Source organism: Pelodiscus sinensis, chromosome 21, assembly GCF_052426305.1.
Source record: "Pelodiscus sinensis isolate ZL-2025 chromosome 21, ASM5242630v1, whole genome shotgun sequence".
Lineage (NCBI taxonomy): Eukaryota > Metazoa > Chordata > Testudines > Trionychidae > Pelodiscus > Pelodiscus sinensis.
This window is the reverse complement of record NC_143072.1, coordinates 27,610,858-27,635,447: the sequence shown is the minus strand read 5'-3', so window position 1 is coordinate 27,635,447 and position 24,590 is coordinate 27,610,858. Positions and strand designations below refer to the sequence as shown.

At 60.9% G+C, this 24,590-nt stretch overlaps 1 protein-coding gene across 1 annotated transcript in view; it reads left to right on the top strand.

Annotated features, from left to right (window-relative positions):
* The first annotated feature begins 2,697 nt into the window (after positions 1-2,697).
* Positions 2,698-24,590, top strand: part of RTN4RL1 (reticulon 4 receptor like 1) — a 61,364-nt gene continuing 39,471 nt past the window's right edge. Inside the window, exon 1 of the mRNA XM_075904469.2 lies at positions 2,698-3,405. Coding sequence (XP_075760584.1) covers positions 3,393-3,405 — 13 coding nt within the window. The 5' untranslated portion in view covers positions 2,698-3,392. The remainder of the gene's footprint in view (positions 3,406-24,590) is intronic.

Sequence of the window (24,590 nt, the reverse complement as noted above, 5' to 3'; positions counted from 1 at the left end):
ATCAAGGCCTCTGGCGTGCAGGGCTCTGCCCCGACTGTCCCACAGCAGCCCCGCTGCCCCGGGAGCCCTCTGCAGAGCCCACAGCCCCTTGCTGGTGCACACAGGCCCCTCACCGCTGCGTTTGGCCAGCTCTGCTCTGCCATCTGATTCCAAACGCCTCACACCAGCCCCTCCCTCCCCCACACAGGCTGAGTGACAGCTGCACGACACGCTCCCCTCCCCTGGCCCCCTCTTACTCAGCGTCTGAGTAACCAGTGTCTGCCTCCCTCTGGACAGACTTTGGCAGGCGTGGGCTCCGCTCCCACCCCCATTTCACACCCTCCTACCAGTGCCCCCCCCAGGCCTGTGGAGGGCTTGGCACAGTCCCTGGGCTGCTCCCTCTTTGGAAGTGTTCCCAGGGGGGTGGCAAGAACAGGAGCCTCACATCACAGGGGCTGGGCAGGACTTTGAGCCATCGGCAGGGCCCCAGACAGCCAGGCTGGCCTGACCCCTTTGTCCAGCCTGGGGCTGAGCGTCCACAGGCCGCAGAGTGCCATGGCCCTGGGGTCAGACCTGTCCCTCCTGCCAACCTGCAGCTCAGGCCCATTGCGGGCCCTGCCTTCCCTGGGCATGGAGCACAGCGGATCCCCAGCTGCTTGAAACCAGCCCCCTGGCTCCTTCTCTGAAAGCTAAACAGGCTCCATTTCCGCCTGTGCCTGCCTCCCCTGGAGGGCAGCTCGGCAGAGAGAGGGGCTCCGCCGTGCGCCCCCCTCTTGGCTTCCGCCAGCTTGCCCAGTGCTCGGTGCAGCGCGGGCGGGACGCTGCCTGGCCCAAGGCGCCCTGCCCTGCGCTGTCACCACTCACCCCCGGGCTGCTGCCCTCTCACACCTGCCTGGGAAGGGGCAAAGGACAAGGGAGGAGGAAGCCAGGGCCTAGGCAGCACCAGTAAACTGGGGCCCTGCCCGTGGGCCAGCGGGGGTAGAGCCGTGATCGTACAGCCAGCAGCAGGGGATGAAACACTTTCAACGAGGGGCCGGTGGCGTCAACCAGCTCGGGGCCCAGCCCCCGCCCGTGGCACCTGGGCTGGCACAGGCCTGCGGAACAGCCGCCTGGCCGGCCCCGTCCGGTCCCCGCAAGCGAGCCGGCCTCTGCGGAGGAAGCAGACAGGCCCGGGCAGGGGGCGGGGCCCAGCGGGGCCACACTGCGCGGTGCCGGGACTCCCGGGACACGCAGCCCGCTCGCTCTGCGGGGCCGCCCCACCGGCACCGAGCCCCGCTGCGGCCACGGGGAGGCGGGGCCCGGGGCAGCTCCTGGGGAGTCCCGGGGGGGCTGCCAGCGGGACGGGGTGGGGGCGCCCAGGCTCCCGGTGCCCCCGCGCAAAGGACCCGGCGCGCGCCAGCGCATCCTGCGCGCCCGGGGAGTTGGCTCCTGGCGTTGTCATAGCGATGAGGAGAGGGTCTCGTCGGCCCGTTGCCATAGCTACAGCAGCTGTCTGTCAGCGAGCAGCGGCCGCCCCTGACCCCGCCGAGCCCGGGGCTGGGCTCGCTAGGCTCGCGGGGGCCGATGGCCTGAGCGCGGGGACTCGGGGCCGGGCCGGGGGCACCTGCCTCCTCAAGCTCCCGCGTGGGGCAGCCAGAGGCAGCGCCGCCCCCATAGGGCAGGTGGATGCAGGGCCGGGCCGGGGGTCTGCGGGACAGGGGCGGGTCCGAGCCCCCCCCCCGGGCAGGGTCCGGGTCTGAGCCCCCCCCCGGGCAGGGTCCGGGTCCGAGCCCCCCCCGGGCAGGGTCCGGGTCTGAGCCCGCCGGGCAGGGTCCGGGTCCGAGCCCCCCCCGGGCAGGGTCCGGGTCTGAGCCCGCCGGGCAGGGTCCGGGTCCGAGCCCCCCCCGGGCAGGGTCCGGGTCTGAGCCCCCCCCCGGGCAGGGTCCGGGTCTGAGCCCGCCGGGCAGGGTCCGGGTCTGAGCCCCCCCCGGGCAGGGGCGAGGCGGGTCCGGGTCTGAGCCCCCCCCAGGCAGGGTCCGGGTCTGAGCCCGCCGGGCAGGGTCCGGGTCCGAGCCCCCCCCGGGCAGGGTCCGGGTCTGAGCCCCCCCCCGGGCAGGGTCCGGGTCTGAGCCCGCCGGGCAGGGTCCGGGTCTGAGCCCCCCCCGGGCAGGGGCGAGGCGGGTCCGGGTCTGAGCCCCCCCCGGGCAGGGTCCGGGTCTGAGCCCCCCCCGGGCAGGGTCCGGGTCTGAGCCCGCCGGGCAGGGTCCGGGTCTGAGCCCCCCACGGGCAGGGGCGAGGCGGGTCCGGGTCTGAGCCCCCCCCGGGCAGGGTCCGGGTCTGAGCCTCCCCCGGGCAGGGTCCGGGTCTGAGCCCCCCACGGGCAGGGGCGAGGCGGGTCCGGGTCTGAGCTCCCCCCCGGGCAGGGTCCGGGTCTGAGTCCCCCCCCGGGCAGGGGCGAGGCGGGTCCGGGTCTGAGCCCCCCCGGCAGGGTCCGGGTCTGAGCCTCCCCCCCGGGCAGGGTCCAGGTCTGAGCCCCCCACGGGCAGGGGCGAGGCGGGTCCGGGTCTGAGCCCCCCCCGGGCAGTGTCCGGGTCTGAGCCTCCCCCGGGCAGGGTCCGGGTCTGAGCCTCCCCCCCGGGCAGGGTCCAGGTCTGAGCCCCCCACGGGCAGGGGCGAGGCGGGTCCGGGTCTGAGCCCCCCCCCGGGCAGGGTCCGGGTCTGAGCCCCCCCCCGGGCCGGGTCCGGGTCTGAGCCCCCCACGGGCAGGGGCGAGGCGGGTCCGGGTCCGAGCCCCCCCGGGCAGGGTCTGGGTCTGAGCCCCCCGGGCAGGGGCGAGGCGGGTCCGGGTCCGAGCCCCCCCGGGCAGGGTCCGGGTCTGAGCCCCCCACGGGCAGAGGCGAGGCGGGTCCGGGTCCGAGCCCCCCGGGCAGGGGCGGGGCGGAGTCGAGGAGGGGCCGGGGCGGCGGGCGCGGAGCTCGGCACTTTCCCAGCCGCTGGCCGGGAGGCGGGAGCGCGGGGAGCGGGGCGGGGAGCGCGGGAGAGGCCGGGCTAGCCCAGCCCAGCCCAGCCCAGCCCTGCCCAGGCGCCGCGGCTGCAGCGCGGGGAAAGACACCGCCGCGCCGAGCCGCCCTTTATAGGCGCAGCGCGAAGGGTGGGGGCGGCCGCGGCTCCCAGCCCAAAGGGGGGCGGCTCCCCCTAAAAGCCGCCGAGGGCAGCGGCGCCTGGCACAGGGCGGGACCGAGCGAGGCAGTCGATGCGCTGCGCGGCCCGGACTCCGGCTCCGCTGCCGCCCGCGATGCCCCTGCCCGGGCAGCTGCCCCGCGATCCAGCCCCGAGCTCTCGGATTAGCCGCCGCCCGCAGACCGGCCCGGGACTCTGAGCGCGCCGCGCCGCCGGGAGTTTTCGCCGCGTCCTTCCCGGGCACCGGCCCCAAGATGCTCCGCAAAGGTGAGTCCCGCCGGGGCTGGGCAGGGGCTGCGCGGAGCCGGGCAGCGCGCTCCGGAGGGGCCGGACCCTGCGCCTGGCGCCCGCCCGCGGCGCCGCAACATGGGCACTTGGTTCGGCGTCGCCAAACTTGGAGCAGCTGCAGGAGCGGGCGGGACGCGCCGGGCTCCGCTGTCCAGGGTGCTGCGCGCGGGTCCCGCGGCGCCCGGCCGGTGCAGGCGCCCCAACCCCAAACTTTAACGCCAGGAAGAGTTGGGGGGACGGGGGCTCACGGGACCGAGCTGGGACCTGGGACTCGCCGGCTCGGCTCGTGCCCCGCTGTGGGGGATCCCCGCCGCCCCCAGCTCCGCCCCGCCGCGCCCGGCCCGGCCCCGCGCTCAGTGCTCGGAGCCGAGCCCCCTGGGAGGCCGGCGCAGAATCAATCTCTCCCGCCCCAGAGCGGGATTACAGGGCTTGCCAAGGTAGCTCATTAATTTTCCAAAGGCTGGAGAGCCGGGGCTCGGCTCGTTAACCCCCGCGGCGCCGGGAGCCGGGCTGCTCCGCACCTGCCGGGCACGCCCCGGAGATGCGCCTTCCCCCGGGAGCCGCGGTGATGTCATTCCCCGGGCGCTGGGCGAGGCCCGCCGGAGCTCGGGCTGTCCCAGAGGGGAAGGGGAGCTGGGTCCCTGCGGTGGCCCAGGAGCAGGCAAGAGAAGCTCGTGCAGCGGGCTTCTGGGGCCGGCAGGGAGCTGGGGCCCCTCCGCTGAAGTTGGGCGGTTTTCAAGGGGAAAGCTCCAGTCCCCTTGTCCCGAGAGAGCCCCGGGCCCGAGCGCCCCGTTGCGCCGCTGAGACCTGCGGTTATCGGGGCAGCGAACTTCCCGACGTCCCTGCCCCTAGGGAGGAAGGCAAAGCCCACTCCGCTCACACCCGCAGGGCCGCCGAGTCCTGGGGCAGGCCGGGAGCTGGCCCGTGTCTGCGCCGAGCCCGGAGGCGCAGAACCCGGCCACGGGGCGTTTCCAGTGGCTGCGGCTCTGCGCCCCCCCCCCCCCCCGGAAGGTCCGAGCTGCAGCTGGCCCCGGCACAGCAGCCCGCGCTGGGGGCCCGAGCCCTTCCCCGCTCGCCGGGCCTGCGGGGCTCAGATCAGGCGGGGTTCGGCCTGCCCCTCGAGGCGCTGTATCCGCGAGGGGCGAGCCGGAGTAAAGGGCTCAGGGCCCGCCCGGGGGCCCGCGGGGAGGGCTCCTGGCTGGGCACTAAGGTCACCTTGCAGCGGGGCCCTTGGGGCGCGCTGCCTGCCACGTGCGCCGGGGCCGCCTGTTAGTCCGAAGCAGCGTGTTGATGCCCCGGGCCAGGCGCTCCGTGCGCTGCGCTCCCTGGCGGGCAGCCTCCCTGCCAACACAGCCCGGCAGGAAACACAACTTGTCGCGAATCCCGAGCGTGCCGGGGCTGCGGACGCTGCTCGGAGCTGAGAAGCAGCAGCCGGCCTGGTTTCCAGCCCCTCCACGCCCAGGCGGTGCTGGGGACGAGGAAGCGCTGGGCTGGCCTGACAAGGGGCGGGGACATGGGAGCGGGCTGGGTGGAGCTGGAAGGAAGCGCTGGTCCCATTTCACCGGGCCTGGCCTGTTAAGGTCAAGATCTATCGCTCTCATTTTCAGAGCTAGGAAAACAAAATGCAAATCAACGGCCTCGGGGCTAACGCAGAACCTATCCTGAAAGTTTGTGTCTTGTTAAGCAAGGAAATAGAGTGCCAAGCAGGCTTTGTTAAGTGGCAGTCTAATTAATAATTGAAAATCTTGTAGCTGTCTTTCATTAGAATTTATCTGTACATCAACCACAAAATCAGTCAAACACACTCATTTATAAGTTAATGCCGTCTCTGAATAATTCAACAAGCAGCTAGATTAAGGCCTGCATTCCTGCAAGCTGCACTCCTCTCTGAAGCCAGATGGTCTCTGCTCGGCAGCTTGGAGAAGCCCAGGTCCTTGGCAAGTCTGCAGGGCCGGGGCACCGCCAGGCTGGTACATGGGCACCATCCCACAGGCCTCGCTGGTGAGGCCGAGCAGTTCCGCGGGGAAGGAACGGAAACAAATGGGAACCGCGAGCCAGGCGGGAGCGAGTGGGCCGTGCGGGCCGGCCTGCCCTTCCCCACAGCAGGCGGGAGGGAGGAGCAGACTCCACAGCGCCCCTGCCTGTGGGCGATGGCTGAGAAAGCAGGGACTTGCTAGAGCCACAAGCTTCATGTGGCCTGGAACTGGTGGTGGAGCTTAGAGCAATGCCTCCTGGATGGGCTGCAACCTCCTCTGGGCTCCCCACAGCCCCTCCCGGGGACGGCTCCGCAGGCCATGGGGGGCTTCCCTTGTGAGTGGTGTTGGGTTTGCCACCCACACGAGGGAGCCGGCGTGTCGCTGCCTGGGTCTCAAGCTGAGCTCCCAGAGTGACGGCCCTGGGAGGGATTTTATTCCTGCCCCGGTCTAGCACCGCTGTGCAGTGCTGTGTTACAAAGGACACCTCCCGGTGCAGCCTGGGCAGACGGTGGGGCGCAGGGTTCGGGAGGAGAAGCAGCAGAAGGGTCACAGGGCCAGGGAGCGGGCGCTGCTGAGGGAAGGCTGCTCCCTGATGAGCCAGGCTGTGGGAGAGGTAGATGAGGGCACAGACCTATGAGGGGAGCTTTCCGCTGGGCTCCCACAGTGAGGAAGGGATGCAGTGGCATGTGACTGCAGTGAGGGACCAGGGAGCGTGATGGGACCACTTCATGCCCGGGGATGCTGCCTCACCCCCGGCCCCTTGTCCCAGCCCCCTGGGGGTGGCGCATCCTGCACAGACCAGCACCGAGAGCGGCCAGGGGAGTTACACTTGTCACGACAAGAGAGCGACGCTGCCCTGCGGTTCTCTGGGCCCAGGGCTGGCGTAGGGACAGCGAGAGCTGGACCAGTCTGCAAGGGGCAAGGCATGCCGCAACCTCACCCTGGTAGCCTGCTACTGGCGGCTGGGCAGCACATGTGGAGCCAAAGCCCAGCTGTGCCCAGGCCTTCTCCCAGAGGTGGCACTAGTCAGGCGTCCTGAGCGGGAGACTTGGGTGCACAAGGTGAGTTCAAGGTCAAAGACGATGCCAAGCTCACGGCCAGCAGAGCCCAGGGGTTGAAGCTGTCCATGGGGCTCGTTTCAAGCCGCTGACATGTCTTTTTAGCTCCTCTCCTGCTTCACTGAAAGCTTCACGCGCCAGATGAGCAGCAAAATGACATTAAGTTAATTTCATGTTGTTGCTCAGCTAGTGCATGGAAGGCAGCCAGGAGGACAAGCAGGCGGAAGATGCTGGGGCAGGGAGGGAGCTAAGGAGGCCCCGACAGCCCATTTCTGCCCATTTCCCTTTGCAGAGAGAAACCGCCTAGGATCAATCCTTGTTCATTCTGCATCAGAGGGCCTGGCTGCAGAGGGGAGGGGATCAGAGGCTCTTTACAGCCAGCCTCACCAGAAAAGAGAAGGATGCTGAAGGAAAAGGAATAATCTTGGGCAGTTTTCCTCCAGGAGGCAGGAGAGATGGAGCTGAGCTCAGGGGCTGTTTTCTTGCCTAGGCCTTGTTTCCATCAGAGTACAACACAGGCCTGGTTTGGGATGGGGGACTCATGGAGGCAGGAATTGGTCCAACAGCGGTTTGGTTCCTGATCAGTGAGAAAGCGTCCTGCCTAGGAGAGGTTGGGACCATGGGGGAGCCAGGTGCTGCGTGTTCACTGCCAGGCGAAGGGCGAAGGTGGGAGCCCGTAGAGAAGTTGGAATGTGTGGAGTGGAGGATCAGCCCAGGGAAGTGCTCTGAAGTTTAATCAGAGAGTGAGGGAGCAGAGAGCCGACCCACAGCTCGTTCACAGCCCAGTGTTCACAGGAGCAGCGCAGTGCTCTGCCTCTCGCCACACCTGGCTTCTACGAATAGCCCCTCAGCTGCATTGGAAGTCGCCTCCCTAGACGTGGCAAGTGACACCCGCTGGTCCCGCGTGCCCCTTGCGCCAAGAAGCCCCTAAGACATGAGCCCTGCAGAGCGCTGGCGGCTGGAAGAGGCACAGCCCTGCAGATCGAAAGTGGCGGCTTCTCGGTAGCCAGATCCATTTGCTACATTACGCAGCGTGTGCACCACGGCCACCTCACCTGCACTCAGCCCACAAAGCCATTACTGCCCAGCCATTTCAAACAGGCCAAATGTCTGAGAGGGATCAAAGAGCTGCATTAACAAAGACATCAGAATAAACCCTGCCTCCTGCCAGAGACATGAGCCTCTTGTAGATTACACTCGCCCCTGGCTTCCAATGGAGTGTCAGTATGTGTTCCCTAGAATGCTCGTGCGTGTCCTGTCCCCTGGGAGCATGGACTGTTTCAATCAGTTTTGACAATGGGCGTTTGAGGAACAAACCTCCCTCATGGCCCTAGCAGGTGTACAAGGGTGTACATGGCTCTGGAATGTGTACAAGGGTATACATAGCCTTGTCAGATGTACAAGGTTGTAAATGGCCCTGTGGGGTGTAAAAAGCTCTGGTGGGGGTAGATGGCCCTGGCAAATGTACAAGAGTGTACATGGCCTTGTCAGGTGTACAAGGGTGTATGTGGCTCTGTTGGGTGCACATGGCCCTGGCAGATGTACAAGGGTGTACATGGCCTTGTCGGGTGTACAAGGGTGTATATGGCTCTGTTGGGTGCACATGGCCCTGGCAGATGTACAAGGGTGTACATGGCCTTGTCGGGTGTACAAGGGTGTATATGGCTCTGTTGGGTGCACATGGCCCTGGCAGATGTACAAGGGTGTACATGGCCTTGTCATGTGTACAAGGGTGTACATGGCCCTGTTGGGTGCACAAGGGTGTACCTAGCTCTGGCAGGTGTACAAGGTTGTACATGGCCCTGGGGTGTATACAAGGAAGTACATAGCTCTGCCAGGTGTACAAGGGTGTGTGACGGCGCGTTGGGGGTCCCCCGTCTCCTGCACCTCGAAATGGCACAAACAGACTGCACCAGCCGGTGGAATAGAGGAAGTTTATTGCCTCTCCAGGGTACAGCACAGCACAGATGGAATCTGGTTACAGAGCTGGGCTAGGATGCCTCATGCCCCCTTGAGATGGGGGAGACTGGGCCCCTAAACTCCAGCCCCTTTCCCTAGGCTGTCTCCTCCATGCTCCCAGCCCACAACTAAACTCACTCTCTTCCAGCCCTGCCCTCCAGCCAGGGCAGCCTCCACCTTCCTTTGTTCCTCTCCATGGGGGGTGTCTGGTTCAACAAGTTTGGCATCACCTTTGCATAGTGAGGTTTTCCCTGCTGGGTCTTGCTCCAGACAGCAGAGGTCACCACAGCCCAGCAAGTACCCCCACTACGTCACAGGGTGTACCAAGCTCTGGCAGGTGTACAAGGTAGTACATGGACCTGTGGGGTGTACAGGGGTGTGCAAGGCCCTGTTGGGTGTACATGGCCTTGTCAGGTGTACAAGGGTGTACATGGTCCTGTTGGATATACAAGGGTGTAGCTAGCTCTGACTGGTGTACAAGGGTGTACAGGCCCTGTTAGGGGTACATGGTCCTGGCAGATGTACAAGGGTGTACATGGCCTTGTCAGGTGTACAGTCTCTATCTGATCTACTGAATAGCTAGCTTTTCTGCAGAGATCTCTGCAGGTAGGTTGAAAGCCCATCCTCAGAGTAGTGTCAATGGCTTGCAGTCAGATTGGGAGGATGTGTCTGGTAGGGTCCCACTGGGGTCAGTGCTAATGACTTGGATAATGGAGTGGCGAATGGTCTTATCGCATCTGAGGTGACACTAAGCTGGGCGAGGCTGGGAGCACTTTGGATGTCAGGAGTAGAATTCAAAAGACACTGACACATGAATCTGAAATCACCCAGATGGAATTCAACAGAGACCAGTGCGAAGCACTTCACCTCGGAAGGGAAAAGAAAATGCACAATTACAGCCCCTGGACCGCGCTAACTCGGGAATATGCTGAAAAGGATCAGGGGAAAGCGACTCCCAAATTGATCAGGAGCTAATACCACTTTCGGTGTGTTAACAGGCCCGTATGCAGGGAGGGGTTCGAAAGCCCCGCCCCCCAAGTAAGCATGCTTTGGCTGGCCAGGGGAAGGCAGGAGCGGAGCGCTTCCCGAGTCTCCCCCTCCCATGCTCTGGCCGGCTGGGAGAAGTCTGGGCTGATTTCCCCACTTACTTGGGAGACCATGGTGCGGAGTGTTCACACCCTTGCAGTCCACATTTACACCCCCGCCCCCCCATGGTGTAATGGGAGGTAATGGTTCTGCTCTGCTCGGCACTGGGGAGACTCCGTCCGAGCGCGCTGACCGGCGGCGGGGGCCCCCCTTGAGGACAGATGTGGCCAAACAGGAGAGTGTCCAGGGGAGAGCAGCGCAAACGGCCAAGGGTTACAGCACCCGATCTCCGTGAAAGGGTCACGCACAGGGCCTGCCTAGTCTGGAGCCAGAAGCTGGAGGGGAGACCATGCGGGAAGGGTTGTTATATGGAGGAGGAGGGGTTATTTTTCTCTGTGTCCTTAATATGCAGCAAGGGAGCGTTGGGTGCAAGATTAGGGAAAACTTCCCACCTTGCAGTGAAATCCTGGAGCCGGTTAGCAAAGGAGTCATGGAATCCCCGTCCCTGGAGGGTTTTGAGACTAAGGCTCCGTCTAGCCAGTGGGGCTATTTCGGGACACCGGGCGTATCCCAAAATAGCAATTCTGCCTTTTCAAATGCACCCGCTATTTCAGAAGAGATGGTGAAAGAACGGGCGCTATTCCCACGCCCCGTGCCCTCGTTCACAAGGGGCAAGGGACTGGCCAGAGCAGCGCTTTACTCCAAACTCCGGCGCGGTGTAGAAGGAAGCTATGCCGGCTGCGCAGTGCAAACCGCTGCTTATCTCCAGGCCAGGGAGCAGTGTGGCCGCGCCCTAAGACTGGGCAGGCTCTGACCCCGCCTCAGCAGGGTGCTGGGCCTTATGACCTTTGAGGTCTCTTGCGACAGGGCGTGGTTCTGGGAAGCACGCCAGGCTGGAGGCGGCCATTTGGCACGCGTCTTCCACAGGCCACTGAGCAGCCTGAGTGCTAACAGCTCCTGGCAGCTAAGAGCCTCAGCCCCATTTGAAGCCGGAGCCCATTATCAGTCCCCTGAGCCCCTGTGTACACACTTGACTGTGCCCACCCAAGCCACTCAGCCAAAGCGTGGGAAGGAGCCACCGGTCCCAGGGCTCCTAGCCTCATCCCTGTGTGAACAGCCTGCTCCTGACGAGCACAATGAAACCTCTCTGGACGAGGGGAATGAACTGAAAGGGAGCAGAGGAACAAGCGGCGCGGCGGGATAGTGTAGGAGCGTGTGCTTTGCTGGCCGCGCTCTCCAGCCTCTGCCAGCCCTTGCTCTGTGACCTTGGGCAACTCACTTACGTGGCGGCGCGTCGTGGTCTCCCGCCTCCTGCACCCCTGTAGTGGCACGAACAGACTCCACCAGCCACTGGAACAGAGGGAGTTTATTGCTTCTCCAGGATACAGCACAGCACAGATGGAATCTGGTTACAGGAACTGGGGCTAGGAGGCCTCAGTGCCCCCCCTTGAGATGGGGGTGGCTGGGTCCTACAATCCCAGCCTCCTCCCTAGCGCCTTCTCCCCTGCTTCCCAGACAGACACAAAAGACCCGTCCCTTCCAGCCCTGCCTGCAGCCAGGGGCGGCATTCCACCTTCCTTTGTTCCTCTCCCTGGGGGGTAACTGGTCGAACAGGTTACCTCCCTGTCCCATCAGCTACTCAGCTGGGCCGTGGTACAGACAGCAGCCAGTGGGGGTCACCTACAGCCAAGCCTAGCAACCAGCAAGGTACCCCCACTAGGTCACAACTTACTGCCCGTCCGTCTGCATGCTGGGGATAACCATTCCAGCCGACCAGCCCAGGATCTGGCGTCAGTTTCTGCAGCCATTGTGACACGCAGCCGCATGGGCCCTGAACCCCACACGGACTGATTTGAAGCAGCATGTAGAGGCACCATGGCTGGAGCACATTGTCTGAGGTGCATGCGCTGAACCCCAAAGTGTGAGCACAGCACTGCGCCAGCAGCTCCTAAAGCCAAGCGCCAGCTCTGACACTGATTGAACGGGGGCCCTGGGTGAGTCACTGAACCTTGCTGTGAAAATGGGATAGTAACGGTTGCTCTCCCTGTCCCATAAAGCTCCCAAGACGGGGGCTCTGTCTACACTGCAGGCTTCTTGCGCAGGAAGGCTTCTTCCTCATACGACGCGTCAGAGGCCTTCCGCAAGAAGCCCTCTCTTACGATGCTTTACTGTAAATGTTCTTGCGCAAGAACGCATGTGCTCCACAAGTGTAGACATAGCCTTAGGCTGTGTCTACACTGGCCACATAACCCGTAATAGCTATGGAAATGAGAGAAGTCAGAATAGGGAAATGCGCGGGGGATTTAAATAAACATGGCCGCAGCTTTTTTCCGGCTTGGGGAAAAGCCGGAAAAGAGCGTCCAGACTGGCGCGATCCTCCGGAATAAAGCCCTATTCCGGAGGATCTCTTATTCCTACTAGCTACAGGAATAAAGGGAAACAAGAAGACCTTTTATAAATACATTAGAAGCAAGAGGAAGACCAAGGACAGGGTAGGCCCACTGCTTAGTGAGGAGGGAGAAGCAGTAACAGGAAACTTGGAAATGGCGGAGATGCTCAATGACTTCTTTGTTTCGGTCTTCACCGAGAAGTCTGGAGGTGTGCCTAACGTAGTGAATACAAGCAGAGAGAGGGTAAGTTTAGAAGATAGGATACACAAAGAACAAGTTAAAAATCACTTAGGAAAGTTAGATGTCAGCAAGTCACCAGGTCCTGATGAAATGCATCCCAGGGTACTCAAGGAGCTGATAGAGGAGGTATCTGAGCCTTTAGCTTTGATCTTTGAAAAATCATGGAAGACAGGGGAGATTCCAGAAGACTGGAAAAGGGCAAATATTGTGCCTATCTATAAAAAGGGGAATAAGAACAACCCAGGAAACTACAGACTGGTCAGTTTAACGTCTGTCCCAGGGAAGATAATGGAGCAGGTAATTAAGGAAATCATGTGCAAACACTTGGAAGGTAATAAAGTGATAGGGAATAGCCAGCATGGGTTTGTGAAGAACAAGTCATGCCAAACTAATCTGATAGCTTTCTTTGATAGGATAACGAGCCTTGTGGATAAGGGAGAAGCGGTGGATGTCATATACCTAGACTTTAGTAAGGCATTTGATACGGTCTCGCATGATATTCTTATTGATAAACTAGGCAAATATAACTTAGATAGGGCCACGATAAGGTGGGTGCATAATTGGCTGGATAACTGTAGTCAGAGAGTTATTGTTAACGGTGCTAAATACTGCTGGAAAGGGATAACAAGTGGAGTTCCTCAAGGGTCTGTTTTGGGACCCGTACTGTTCAATATCTTCATCAATGATGTAGATATTGGGCTAGAGAGTACGCTTATTAAGTTTGCAGATGATACCAAACTGGGTGGGGTTGCAACTTCTTTGGAGGATAGGGACATAATTCAAAATGACCTTAGCAAGTTAGAGAAATGGTCAGAGGTAAACAGGATGAGGTTTAATAAAGAGAAATGCAAAGTGCTCCACTTAGGAAGGAACAATCAGTTCCATACATACAAGATGGGAAGCGACTGTCTAGGAAGGAGCATGGCGGAAAGGGATCTAGGGGTCATAGTGGACCACAAGTTGAATATGAGTCAACAGTGTGATGCTGTTGCAAAAAAAGCAAATATGATTCTAGGTTGTATCAACAGGTGTGTTGTTAGCAAAGGTGAAGTCATTCTGCCGCTCTACTCTGCACTAGTTAGGCCTCAGCTGGAGTACTGTGTCCAGTTCTGGGCGCCACATTTCAAGAAAGATGTGGAGAAATTGGAAAGGGTACAGAGAAGAGCGACAAGAATGATTAAAGGTTTAGAGAACATGACCTATGAAGCCAGGCTTCATGAACTGGGCTTGTTTAGTTTGGAAAAAAGAAGATTAAGGGGGGACATGATAGCGGTTTTCAAATATCTAAAAGGGTGTCACAAGGAGGAAGGAGAAAATTTGTTCCTCTTGGTTTCTGAGGACAGAACAAGGAGTAATGGGCTTAAAGTGCAGCAGGGGAGGTTTAGATTGGACATTAGGAAAAAATTCCTAACTATCAGGGTGGTCAAATATTGGAATAAATTGCCAAGGGAGGTGGTGGAATCTCCCTCTCTGGAGATATTTAAGAACAGGTTAGATAGACATCTGTCAGGGATGGTGTAGACGGAGCTTGGTCCTGCCTTGAGGGTGGGGGGCTGGACTCGATGACCTCTCGAGGTCCCTTCTAGTCCTATGATTCTATGATTCTAAGTGCAGCCTAGTGGTATGGTGAGCCCACAACACCAGGCTAGCCCCAGGCTGTGTAACAGCCCTGCTTGTCCTGTGGGGTAGCCAGGCCCCCCAGTGCCTGCTGGAGCGGTGCCTTGAGGCTGGGCTGCACCTCCCCAGAACCCCCCGAGCAGCGGCCAGTCAAAGAGAATCTTCTTTGTTCAGAGTAGGATTGAAAGTCCCTCCACAGAAATGCTCCACTGGATGCAGAAAAGCCTCTTTCTTGCTCCCTGCAGCTTTAAGCACCTCCAGCTGTTTTCCGTTTGCTTCCCTGTGCGTGTGCCTGCATCACGGACTCTGGAAACAGTCTGCGCGGCCTGGCCGCTGTGTCTGACCTGGCCTTGGCTTCACAAGCAGCTTCTTATGGCTCCTGCAGAGGCAGCCACGAGGGATACATGGACTATAAGGGGGAATAGAAGCCTGGCTAGATTGTCGGGCCCAACGGGGAGTGATCAACGGCTCCATGTCTGGCTGGCGGGACGGTCGGTAGCAAGCGGAGTGCCCCAAGGGCCAGCTCTGGGGCCAGTTTGGTTCAACATCTTTATTAATGACCTGGATGAGGGGGTAGATTGCACCCTCAGCAAGTCTGCAGATGACACTAAGCTAGAGGGAGAGGTAGATATGCTGGAGGGCAGGGACAGGGTCTAGAGTGACCTGCACAGATTGGAGGCTTGGGCCACAAGAAATGTGATGAGGTTCAACAAGGACAAGTGTAGAGTCCTGCACTTGGGACGGAAGAATCCCAAGCATTGTTACAGGCTGGGGACCAACCAGTTAAGTAGTAGTTCTGCAGAAAAGGGCCTGGGGGTTACAGTGGATGAGAAGCTGGATGAGAGCCAACAGTGTGCCCTTGTAACCAAGAAGGCTAATGGCATATTAGGCTGCATTAAGAGGAGCATTGCCAGCAGATCCAGAGATGTCATTATTCCCCTTTATCTGGCTCTGGCGAGGCCACATCTGGAGTATTGTGTCCAGTCCTGGCCACCATTACAGAAAGGATGTGGACTCATTGGAGAGGGTCCAGCGGAGGGTGACCACAATGCTGAGGGGGCTGGAGCACATGACGTACGGGAAGAGGCTGAGGGATTTGGGTTTGTTTAGTCTGCAGAAGCGAAGAGCGAGCAAGTAAATAACTTTTCCTTATTCACTTTTTCCACACCTGTCATGATTTTTTTAAACTTCTAGCATATCCCTCTTGACTCTCCTCTTTTCCAAGCTGAAATGTCCCAGTCTTTTCAATCTCTCTTCATCTAGGACCCGTTCCAAGCCCCTCATCATCTTTGTGGCCCTTTTCTGAACTTTTCCCAATGCCGAGATCTCTCTTCTGAGACAAGGCAACACCTTGGCAGCAGCTTTCGGGCCGTGGGTACCGTGGATATTCTCTGGCTGAGTCTCTAGCCCTGGGCCAGTGGCTTTGACAGCTGCCGCTGTGCACTGGCGCTGTGCGTGGAAGCGCGTGGGGCAGGAAGGACACTCGGAGGAACGCCCCGTCCAGCACTTAGTGCACGGTGATGCCTCAGCGGCCTGCGTGCTCACCCGGTGCCGTGCCGGCAGCTGCCGGGCAGCCCCCCAACGCCAGGCCCTGTGTTAAGCCTCCAGGGAGGGGTTCTCAAAGTTAGCAGCATGGCCCTGCCTCCTCTCATCACCGTGGCAACGGCAGCGTCTTTTGGGGAGAGTTAAGGGAAGGGCGTTTCCAAGGGTTTTGGAAACGAGGAGGAGGAGCCAGAGCCACGTGATCGGTTGTCTGGAGGGTGGGGGCAAGGCCGTGGCACTACCAGGCACCCGCAGGCCAGCCCTGCAGTGGGGAGCCAAGGAGCCAGGCGGCTGGAGTTTGCTGGTCATGTCAGTAGCGAATCCAGTTCACGTCGTCAGCCCCGTGGTCAGGCACTGTGACCCTGGCAGTAATGGCTCCCTTCCTGGGGAGTGAGCGCTGGGCTCCCCGGACCCCGCTGACTCACCCTGGAGCTCCCGGGCCCAGCGGGGCTCTCACCCCGAGGGAGAAGCACCCCAGGGTGCAGCAGGCCTGGCCTCCCCTTCGCTGCAGGGCTGGGCCCAGGGGAGCCGCGTGACGCCGCAGCCAGACGGTTCTATGTCTGCTTTAACAGCGAGTTGGGACCCTGAGGGCAGTTGCCGAGCACCCGACAAATCCCTGTGCGCTGGCTCCGGGCTGCTGAGCCCTGGCTGAGCTGGGCAGTCAAGCCGGGACGAGTGGCTCCGTGTGGGCCTGCGGAGGAGCACCCGGCGGGGGGGGCTCTAGTTGGGGAAGCGAGTGCGATGGAAACAAGCCACGGCCCTGCCTGGCCACCTGCCTCTGGGGGGGGCAGGCACTCAAGCCCTTGGGCATCTCTGGGGGCTCAACAGAACTGACCGGATTTGCTGAGCACACACAAGCGGCACAACCCGCTGCCCAAGGGCCCGGAGAGAGGGGCGTGGAACTACCCCGCCCAGGCCAGCGCGGGGCACGGCGCCAAGCAGCTGCCCCCAGCCCAGTCTGGCTGTTGATTTCGCTGTCCTGACGTGCACTAGCTGTGCCGGGGGAAGGCTCTGCCCGGGGAGCTGGCCCGCAGCAGGCCGGAAACTCCCCCTCCAGGAGGCATTTACCTGGGGGCCCCTGGTCACACCCTCTCGCCGCTTGCACCAGACGGTCCTGCTGCCGGCCGGGCAGGCGCTCTCGGGGGCCACCGCTGAGCACGGAGCCTCTCGCCGCTCTGCACAGCCAAGCCGCCTGTGCCACGGGCACCCAGCTCCCTGGCACGTGAACCGTCGCTCCTGCAAAGAGCAGGGAGGGCGGGTGGAGCTCCGCACCGGGGGCTGGGGGTGCAACAGCCTGAGCTCAGCCGGGGCGCGGGAGGCCCAAATCAGCAGCAAGGGCTGCAGAGCTGGGTACTGGGGGCAGATCCTGCTCAGTGTCCCTGGGGCAAATCAGAGTGACGCCAGGCACGGCCCTGTCGGTCCCGAGCAAGCAGCCTGGGTCCTGACCAGCCTTGTGGTCTGTGCCGTTGAGACTAAATCTTCCAGCCCAGCACGGGGCCTTCCCATCTGAGGTCACAGCCCCTGCTGGATTCGGGGGGAGCCCCCAGCTGCCGAAGGACGGGGCTGTAGATGTTGCTGGCCACTGTCTAGAGCAGGGATCTGGGGGTCAGTAATTCTCTGGGGGAGGGTTATTGCTTCTTCCATCAGGGACCTTCTTGCTGCAGGAATTTGCTGGGTGCGTCTGCTCCCAAGCCAGAATATTGGCATTTCAGTGGAATTTAAAAAACAAACCAGCCCTCACGCAAACGACTCTGCGGTGCCTCGGCCCGGGCCTAAGCTCTGCTGCTATCTGTGTTTTAATAATTGAGGGTAATAAATATGTATTTCTTCCTCCTTTCTTCCGCCTTCCGCAGCTTGTCAGCTCGCTGCGTCTCTCCTCTGATCAGGCCGCATCTTTGCTGAGCAAAAAAAAAAAATCTTTTAAGCAAAAAGGATTAAAGCCTTGAAAGTAGGTCTCCCCGCGCCTGTGCTCAGCCCCTTGCAGCCAGCGATCCTCTGCCAGGCCGCACAAAGTGTCAGAAGCCGGGGAGCCACCAGGGAGCGAACGGGGCAGACTCAGAGGGGAGGGCCGCGCCGGGGGCTGCCAGGCTGGCTTCCCTCCCGAGTCACACCTGGCCGAGAGGAGGGTCCGAAGCAGGGGAAAGCTGCTTCACGCACTGGGCCGGGGGGCTCCTCCCAGCTTGTGGAGCACACGTGGGGGCTGGAGGGGCAGGGGCGGGTGCTGGGAGAAGCTGGCGGTGCCGGAGGCAGGAGAGCAGGGCGGCCCTGCGCTGGGAGTCTCGCCAGGCCAGGCCTGGGTGCTGTGCCCTGGGCGCGGCGGGCGCTGCCCAGGAGAGTGGCGCTTTCCTTGCACGTCAGCAGGATGATTCCAGTCCAGGGACCCAAGAGGCCTTGTGATCTGGCCATGCAGCCACGGGGGCACCCAGGTGTGATCCGACTGCTGCTGTGACCCGCTGGGCCAGGAGCCCCAGTGCGGGCTCGGGGAGGGGCCGGCTTGTTCTGCTCTCCGTGATGGGTCCTTTCCTGCCCGCGTCTCTCGCAGTAACGATTTCTGCCGGAACTGCCGCCTGGTAGCTAAGCAGCCTGGTGGTGGCGCCCCAAGGCCCAGCCCCATCTGGCCTCGCACCTCTGGCCGGGCTGGGAACTGCTGCGGGTTCCCCGGCCCTCCGTGCGCTGCAGGCCACGTGCCTCGGAGAACCATTCTGAGCTGCCCTTCTGCGGGCCGCGGGCTCCACCCATGGGAACAGGCTCGTCCGAGCGCCGCTGGCAGCTGGGTCCGGCCGGACAGCCCTCTGCTCTCAGGCACCAGCAGCTGTGGCTGCCCGGCGGAGCCCGGGCGCTGTCTGATCAGGAGGGGCTCATCTGGACGGAGCCTCTGCCTCTTCCGAGGGGCGCTGGTCAGGCTGCGGCAGCAGCGGCCGTGGAGCCGAGGGAGAGGAGCCAGAGCGAGGGAAGAGGCTATTTATAGCTCTTCTTCCTTTGCCAGCGGAGCTCTGTAAATAGCACGCAGCTGGCTGCCCCGTCTCCCCGGCCCAGCCTTGCCCCGGAGGGAGGCCGCTGCGAGCCCCCGAGGATGGGCTGTGAGTGAGCCTCTGCCTGCGGCCACTTCCTCCCTGTGTGCTGTGCACCGGGGCCCGAAGCCTGGCGTGGGGGGCCTGTCTCAGCCAAGCAGGGATGGATGGAAGTGCCTGCGGGCCCCATCCTGAGCCGCTCTAGGGAGGCTGGATCCAGCCCCACGCGGTCCCTGCTCCTCTGACACCCTCCCTGCGCTGGGGCTGGGGCTGAGAAGGGGCCAGGGAGCTGGCCGCCCTCCCCTAGGGCTGGAGTGGCAGGGGGGTGCAGACTGGAAGCTGCCGTGTCCCCGGCCCTGTGGGTTGCTGCTCACAGCCTCTTCCCTGCCGCTCCCCCCTCCAGCCGGCCCCGCGGAACAAACCAAACCAAGCCCAGTAAATATTTCAGGGCCCAGGGAGCCGGGTGCAGTAAGGCGGCTGAGTGCAGCAGGAATCAGCAGCAAAGCCAAGCTCAGGGAAGGGGGCAGCTCGTGCCCGGCTGATGGAGCCCAGACTCCCCCGGTCCGGAGCCGGCTCTCGTCCATCCCCGAGGCCGGCCTGCTCCGCCTCCCACCAGCGTGCCCAGGCGTCAGCGGAGCTAGTGATTCCAGCCTGGGCCAGGTGGGAACAAGGCCTGGGGGGTCTCCCCTTGGGGCTGGCTCTGCTCCCAGGCAGCGCTCCGAAAACACCCGCCTACGGGGCAGCGGTAGGAAGGGGCGCGGGAGCAGGACGGAGACTTATTACCGCTGGATCCTCCCCGGTGCGCCTGCCTCTCGCGGCCCGCGTGCGGGGCGCCGCCTCGTCCCAAAGCGGCACCGCGGGATGACGCAGGGAAGGGCACCGAAGACGCCGCAGGGCCTGGACCCTGTGCGGAAAGACCAGAAGCCTGGCGTGCGCGGCTGGGAACAGAGCTGTCGGGGCTCTGCTGAGGCCCTGCACAGTCATGGCTGGCGTGAGGCAGGGGCTGGGGAGGGCTATTTACCCCTCCCATAATGCAGGGTAGGGGATGCCCAGTGAAAGTAGCAGGCAGCAGGTTTAAGCAAACAGGCAGCCACGCGCAGTCGGCCTGAGGAGCGGGTTGCTGGGGGGCGGCGAAGGTCAGATGTGCCAGTGAACGCCAAACAGGACGAGCTGCGTCCCTGGGGGTCAGGCCCTTCCATGTCAGGGATGCAGGCCCATGCCCTGGGGGTCCCTCATCTTCTGGCTACCGGGAAGGGGGTGCGATGACGAGGGGGCCACGCAATGGCTGCAGACACATCTGACATTGGCCAGACAGAAGACAGGGCTGGAGGGCCACTGGGCTGAGCCCGCATTGAACTGGAATGCAGGCCACTTGCACAAGCCTTGGAACGTAACGCCATGTCCAGCTGTGGGACCCATCCCAAAGGCAGGAATAGACAGTGCCTGGCTAGCACAGGGCCCTCCGCATCCCCGTGACTCAACCAGCCAACCGGGGGACTTACGACCCCTTTGCACCTTCGCTATCCGCTTCATGCAGCACGAACACGCGACTGACCGTCACTCCCCTTCCCCCCATCCCTTATTTAGTTCGAACTGGACCTTTAATAGCTCCGCTCATCTGAAGCAGAGGGCCATGCCCACGAAAGATCATGATACCGTCTACGTGTTTTGTTAGTCTCTAGGGGTATGTCTGGACTACAGGGGTTTTTCGAAAAAACTTCCCCTGCGTCTAGGCTGCTGCCGCATTCTTTCGAAAGTAAATCGAAAGAACGCGGCAGTTTTTTCAACCGTGGAAAACCTGGTTTTACGAGGAAGACGCCTTTTGTCCAACGTGCTCTTTCGAAACAAGGTGCTATGTGATGCAAACTGTGCTTGTTCGAAAGAGCGTCCAGACTGCCTGGGTGCTCTCTTTTGAAAAGTGGCTTGCTCTTTCGAAAGTACTGCTTGTCACTGTGGTGTGGGGGGGGCTGTCTGCTCTGTGAGCCAGGGTCCCCTGCGCTGGGACAGGAGATTCTCACTGACTCCCACATGTGGATTAACCCAGACACCCAGGCTCAGCTTCCCAGGGAGAGACAAAGGGAGGGGGGCGGAGACCAGCAGGGGGGCAGGGCTGGAAGAGAGTTTGAGTTTCTGTCTGGAATCATGGAGGAAGCAGCCTAGGAAAGGGGCTGGGATTTAGGGGCCCAGTCTCCCCCATCTCAAGGGGGCTGAGGCATCCTAGGCCTACCCTGGAACCAGATCCCATCTGTGCTGTGCTGCATCCTGGAGAAGCAATAAACTCCCTCTGTTCGACTGGCTGGGGGAGTCTGTTCGTACCACTACGGGGTGCAGGAGGCGGGGGAACCCCCAACGCGATGTCACAGTCGTCTAGATGCTCTTTCGAAAGCGGCTTGCAGGCTGGATGCAGCCTCAGGTGCTGCTAGACTATCTGTTGTTTTTTAAGTTTTTCCAGGTACTAACCGGACTAACGTGGTTTCCCCTCTGACGCTTTTGAGCCAGTCTAGATATTCCTGTTTGCTTTTGTCTGGGTTGTTTCTCCGGTTCGCTCCCTCCTTACCGGGTGTCTTGCCCAAGAATTGGAGTGGAAACAGCCATTGGGTTAAGGGTCTGTTCCCTTTTGGCACCTGCCCTGAACCAGGCTGCAGGCCACAGAACCTCGCCCCCCTCTCCTGCAATCAACCTCCGGCTGCGTTCTCGACTTCGTGGAATCACAGAGCTGTAGGGACTTCGAGAGGTCATCTAGTCCAGACCATCTGTTATCTAGAGCAGCCCTGGCAGTGTCTGTCCAGCCTGCTCTTAAAAACCTCCAGGGATGGTGTGACGGCGCGTTGGGGGTCCCCCGTCTCCTGCACCCCGAAATGGCACAAACAGACTCCACCAGCCAGTGGAATTGAGGGTGGTTTATTGCTCCTCCAGGATACAGCATAGCACAGATGTAATCTGGTTACAGGAACTGGGGCTAAGAGCCCTCAGTGCTCCCCTTGAGATAGGGAAGTCCCAGCCCCCCTCCCCAGCTCCTTCTCCCCTGCTTTCCAGACCGGAACTAACTCTACCTCTCCCAGCCCTGCCCCCAGCCAGGGCAGCATCCACCTCCCTTTGTTTCTCCCCATGGGGGGTAGGCTGGTTCAACCGGTATGGTACCTTTGCATAATAAGGTTTTCCCTGATGGGTCTTGCTCCAGACAGCAGAGGTCACCACAGCCCAGCAAGTACCCCCACTACGTCACAGATGGAGATTCCACAACCCCCTGGCAATTGATTCCAGTGTTTCACCACCCTGGCACCTAGGAGTTTTTCCTGATGTCCAGCCTGAACCTCCCTTGCCTGTTGCTTCTCGTTAACAAGAGCTATTTTCCTCCCTCCTTGTAACAACCTTTTAGGCATTTGAAAACTTATCGGCTGTGTCTACACTGCACCCCTTTTCTGGAAAAGGGATGCAGATGAGACAAGTTGGAATTGCAAATGAAGCAGGGATTTAAATATCCCCCGCTTTGTATAAACATGGCTGCTGCTTTTTTCCGGCTTGGGGCTTTGCCGGAGAAAAGCGCCAGTCTAGACGGGATCTTTCGGAAAATAAACCCTTTTCTGGAAGGTCCCTTATTCCTCTTAAAATCAGGAAGACACAGCCCTCATGTCTCTTCTCAGTCTTCCCTGCTCCCAGTTAGACGAGCCCCACTTCTTCAGCCTTCCCTCCCAGGTCACGTTTTCTAGACTTTTAATCATTTTTGTGGCTCTTCTCTGGACTTTTTCCAGTTTGTCCACATCTTACCTGAGCTGTGTCACCCAGAACTGGACACAGTACTCCACCTGAGGTCTAATGAAAGCAGAGTGGAGCGGAAGAATGATTTCTCGTGTCTTGCTCACAACACTCCCACTAATGCATCCCAGAACCACGTTTGGGTTTTCTGTAACAGTGTCGCACAGTTGACATTAACTTGTGGTTCACTCTGGCCCCTAGCCCCTTTCTGCAGGACTCCTTCCTAGACAGTCGCGTCCCATTCTGTAGGTGCGACACTGATTGTTCCTTCCTAAGGGGAGCACTTTGCGTTTGCCTCCAACCATTTCTCCAGTGTGTCCGGACTGTTTGGAATGTTACTCCTGTCCCCAGAGCACGTGCAGCGCCCAGCTCAGTACCGGCTGCAGGTGTCTGTCCAGGACTCCTCCTGGATTCTGGGGGTGGGAATGCTGGAGGATATTCCTGCCAGCATACTGCGCCAGAGAGGGGGACCTGTCTCTGGACTGAGGACAAAGGGTTCCCTGCAGAGGGAAAAGGCCAGAGTCAGCATCTCGGGGCTCTTCCTGCCCATTTGCCGCCTCCTGGCCACACCACGCACGTCGCCCCCATAGCCACCCGGCACTCACAGGGCATGGGCCAAATCCGAGAGGGGGTGGCGCTGTGACTGGGCCCGCAGGGTGGCTGGGCCAAAGCAAGAAGCCCTGCAGCTGTGCCGGAGCGACTGGGCCATCGGGGAAGCGTCAGCTCCCTTCCCCACCCTGTGCTCAGGTGCTAGGCTCCAGCCCGCGCCAGCGGCACTGTGCCCGGAGTCGCCTGCCAGAGAGAGCTGCCTGGGGCCCACTTGCAAGATGATTCTCCGTGGACGTGAAGGTGGCTACGGCAAGAGGAGAGGACGTGCAGAGCAGGCTGGGACAGGGACGGCTGCTTTCGGAGCCCCCGGTATCAGCCACTGCCTGGTGCCGCAGGTGCTGTCTGCAGTGGGAGAAGAGGAGCAATCGGCCTGAGCTCCTTGGGCGGATCCCATTCCAGAGCGTGCGGAGGGCTGTGCGGGCCCCACCCCCCAGCTGCAGACTTGCGGAAGTTTTGCAGCAGCATTAGAAAATGTTGACATGTTTTTTGAAACAATTTCAGATCCGATATCTGCACCAGATTGAGTTTGTAACCAGCTTTATTGTTTAAGCCTGCTGGGATTTCATCAAAGGCGGCTGCTGTTTACCCAGAACCATTTCATTGGAGAACCAGCGCACAGCCCTGCATTTCGATCTGATCTCACTTCTTCCTTTCCCAGGAATTTAAGTGCTTGTGAAAAGGAGGGCTGATAAGGCAGAGCGATGTGGCTAAACCCTGACTGGCACGGAAGGGCTCCGGCAGCTGCTGCCAGGTTTATTAATAGACTGAAAGTGATTTGGGGGGCTGCTGTCAGCCTCTCCGTGTGGGGTAACCGCCTGCCCTGGTGTGGGCCTTGTGACCCAGGGAGCTGCTGACCCACTTCCGCTGGCAGCGATTCCAGGCGGGGGGAGAATCCATTCAGCCATTTTAGAGCCTGTTTCTGTCCAGGGTCAGGTTTCTGTCCCTGCCTCCCGAGAGCGCAGCAGGGACGCAGCCTGCAGATCTGCTCAGCAACAGGGACGCCCCGAGGGGGGTACAATCACGGGAACAGATAAAGCTGGAGGAGGAAACGAACAGCCTGGGCTGAAGAACCTTCATTCTTCTGAGCACTCTGTCCAGGAGACTTGGCAGGGGCGCTCCGGGCCTGCCGACTTACCCAGCCGGCTGCCCGCGCCGCTCAGCCATGTCGGGGAAGGCCAGAGTCCCACAACCGGGAAACCAGGGAGCGAGAAGCCAGAGGCTGATTAGCCCCATTGGTGGCGCCAAGCTCTCAGATGCCAGACCCTGTTTTATGAGAGACTAGACCTGCTGTCCCAGGCCAGGGTCCTTGGCTTCCCCAGCACAGTGGGAATTCCTTCCTCGCACCGTGTGCACGGCCGCTGCCAGGCCGGGAGCAGGAGAACCCTTCCCAGAGCACAGGCCTTGCTACTACTATACGGTGGCGCTACTCTAAGGTGGGTGCATAACTGGCTGGATAACCATTCTCAGAGAGTCGTTATTAATGGTTCACGATCCTGCTGGAAGGACACCAAGTGGGATACCCCAGGGGTCTGGTTTGGGACCGGTTCTGTTCAATATCTTCATCAACGATTTAGACATTGGCATAGAGAGGACACTTATCAAGTTTGCATATGATACCGAGCTGGGACGGGTGGCAAGTGCTCTGGAGGACAGGGTCATAATTCAAAATGATCTGGACAAATTGGAGAAATGGTCAGAGGTAAACAGGATGAAGTTGAATAAGGACAAATGCAAAGTGCTCCACTTAGGAAGGAACAATCAGTTTCACACACACACAGAAGGGGAAGCGACTGTCTAGGAAGGAGTACGGCAGAAAGCGATCTAGGGGTCATAGTGGACATATGAGTCAACAGTGTGAAGCTGTTGCAAAAAAAGCAAACATGATTCTGGGATGCATTAACAGGAGTGTTGTGAGCAAGA